The sequence below is a fragment of the Arachis ipaensis genome, chromosome B08 (assembly GCF_000816755.2).
Source record: "Arachis ipaensis cultivar K30076 chromosome B08, Araip1.1, whole genome shotgun sequence".
Lineage (NCBI taxonomy): Eukaryota > Viridiplantae > Streptophyta > Magnoliopsida > Fabales > Fabaceae > Arachis > Arachis ipaensis.
This window is the reverse complement of record NC_029792.2, coordinates 1,189,280-1,191,937: the sequence shown is the minus strand read 5'-3', so window position 1 is coordinate 1,191,937 and position 2,658 is coordinate 1,189,280. Positions and strand designations below refer to the sequence as shown.

At 33.6% G+C, this 2,658-nt stretch overlaps 1 protein-coding gene across 1 annotated transcript; it reads right to left on the bottom strand.

Annotated features, from left to right (window-relative positions):
- LOC107612880 lies at positions 1-2,107 on the bottom strand (the record flags this gene model as incomplete). Its single annotated transcript, XM_016314647.1, is given in 5 exon segments — positions 1-125; positions 317-415; positions 511-598; positions 932-984; positions 1,509-2,107. Coding segments are annotated over 5 exon segments (964 nt in total), but the record flags the coding sequence as incomplete, so codon positions are not given.

The following is a 2,658-nucleotide window of genomic DNA, read 5'->3' as shown; positions in this document are numbered from 1 at the left end:
CAGAATGAATCCTTCTTTTCTTGTGCTAATAATTCTTCAAAAGAAATGTCAGCAAATTCGTCGTCTCTGTTCTCTACCAGTTCACGGGATTTCGCCTTGTCCATGCAAGCCCCAACTTCAAGCATCTTTGTTAAATACATAGCATATTAATATAAGAGATACTTTATAAGCAGAAGCCAAGCTAACTAACTAGATAATACAAAATGTCTTAGGGAAACTAAAGCATCATTTAAATAGCATTAACATATTTCTGCAACGAAATTGAAACAAAGATATTTATCAATCCTCTTATGATGGACTCGAATTAACAGTATACCTTCTGGTATGCTGGTGAGAGTTTAAGCTGCTGTTGAAGTGAATTATAAACAAAAGCATCCTCCTCTAATCTCTTTTGCTCCAATTCAAGCTTGTATATCTGTAATACTTAAAAAATTTTAGATACTCATTGATGCCATATGCAGACTTGATGAGTTTATGACACAAAAGTTCGCTAGCTTCAACTTAACCGACCTGTTGACGCAGTCGATCAAAAGAAGATCTGTCTGCCTTGCATAATAAAGCCTTTGTTATTACAAATTTACGTTGGATCGCATCAGCCCTATAACAAAGAGAGCATGTAAAAGCAATTAGAGCATTCAACAGAACTTGAAAAGAATATTATTACTAAAGCCAAGATTGAATAAAACGACAAAATCTAAGTTTGAATATATAGCCCCCAGGTTAAATCAGTTTGGATTTAAAATATTAAGTTCACAAGATTATGGTATCAATAGAAAACCTTAGGGTAGCTGTTTTTATAACATTAGTTAATAGATGAACAAAAATCTTTAATTTCATGATGAATAAGATCACATAAGTTCTAAGCAAATAAAAGCCAAAACATAGCATAGAAAAATCTGAAGTAACAGCTTTAGAATAAACTTGAACATACTTGTGTTGTAGTTCATTCCTAACATCAACCAAACAATTAGCAAACTGTACAACCTGCATTACAAAAGAGTAGAGTATTAAATTTTGAAAGTGGATGGCATTCAAATAAAATTGGTGCTGCTATCTCATTTTGAAAATGAATATTATAAGTTCCAACTTCTATGTATGTAAATGAAAAGGAAACCATCATGTATCATGATTTGCAAAAATAAACAAACTGTGAATTTCAAATATAAAACAAAAAGTCATCTTGCTACAAAACATAGAAGTTAAGATTGTTCTTTAGCAAGCAGCAAGAACATTTGGCTCTGAAAAATCTATGATGACATCTGGTACTAAGTGGAGAACTAAGAGATAGAATTGCTCAAACTTTTTCCATGATTTCATTAACAAAAGCTAAACTAAACTAACATCACATAATCCAACAGTCGGTAGAAAATTCAGAAACATAACAACAGTTTCAAAAACCATAACTAATCATGGAAAGCTAACCATAAAAGCTTGTTCCTATTGTTTCAAACACCAAAAATATAAACAAAAACATACTCAAATTCTAAGAAAAATGTGTTCTTTTTAACCTGGGCGAGTGTCAATTTCTTGGACTCGTTGCACTTGACGAGTTCATCATACTGCAGTTTGATCCTTCTCTGCATAGCGCTGCTTGAAGAAGTGAACGGGTACAAGCAACCCGATTCAAAATGAACCCCAGGATCCGAACCCGTATTGGCACCTTCACTCTCTTCAGCTCCCGAATTCGCTTTCTTCTTCTTCCCCTTCTTTCTCTTCTTCTTCCCTCTTTGCTCCGCTCCAGGAACCTCCATAGCGGAAGATACTGAATCCCTATCTTCAAACAAGCACGCCCATTTCGCAGAATCGGAGGGCAAAACCTCCAAAAAAACCGAACTTGTCAAGTGGGTCGGGGCATTTTCTCCGGGTCGAGGAACCCCGTCGTCGACTGGATCGTTAGGAGTTTCCAGGTTCTGCGGCGGAGGAGGGTGGTGGTGTTGTTTATCTGTTTTGGAGAACCTTTTGTAGATGGAGAAGGAGAGAAAAGTGAGAGAGAGGAGTGAGAGAGAAGCGAGGAAGGCGAAGAAGAAAATGGGATCGTGCATTTGGGAGTGAAGAAGGTGAAGTGAGAATGGGTTACCATGGAAGAGAGAATAGGATGGTGGAGGCGGTGGAGGCGCGAATTACCTCCATTTGGATTCAAATAAAATATCAAAAAAATCAAAACGAATAAGAATAAAAATTCAATTTTTGTATTTTAGTTCAAATTTTAGAAAATCTATATTTTTATAAACTTATGAATATAAACAGAATAATAAACGATTTCTAAAAATTCACTAAAATCATTCTTTGACTCATTAGTATCTGAAGAATCATTACCGAGATTTTTGATATTGAAAAAATTAATATCAAGTATAACCCTCTAAGGTGGCATAAGGGTTAAAACTTGAATTTTTTTGTTGAAATCACAAATAACAGATAGTTATACAATATAAAAAGATTAACTATATTTATACAATATGTAATTTGAAACTTTAAATATCTTATTTCTCAATCTTTAATAATTCGAATAAAATAACTTCGATTTAGTATCAGAATGTATAATTCAAATTAAATCAATTCGATTTACATAGATATATGCATGGAGACATCTACGTAACATTTTTTATTTTGAGATTATTGGGTAATATTGATGACTCTTTGATTTATTTAGATATTTTA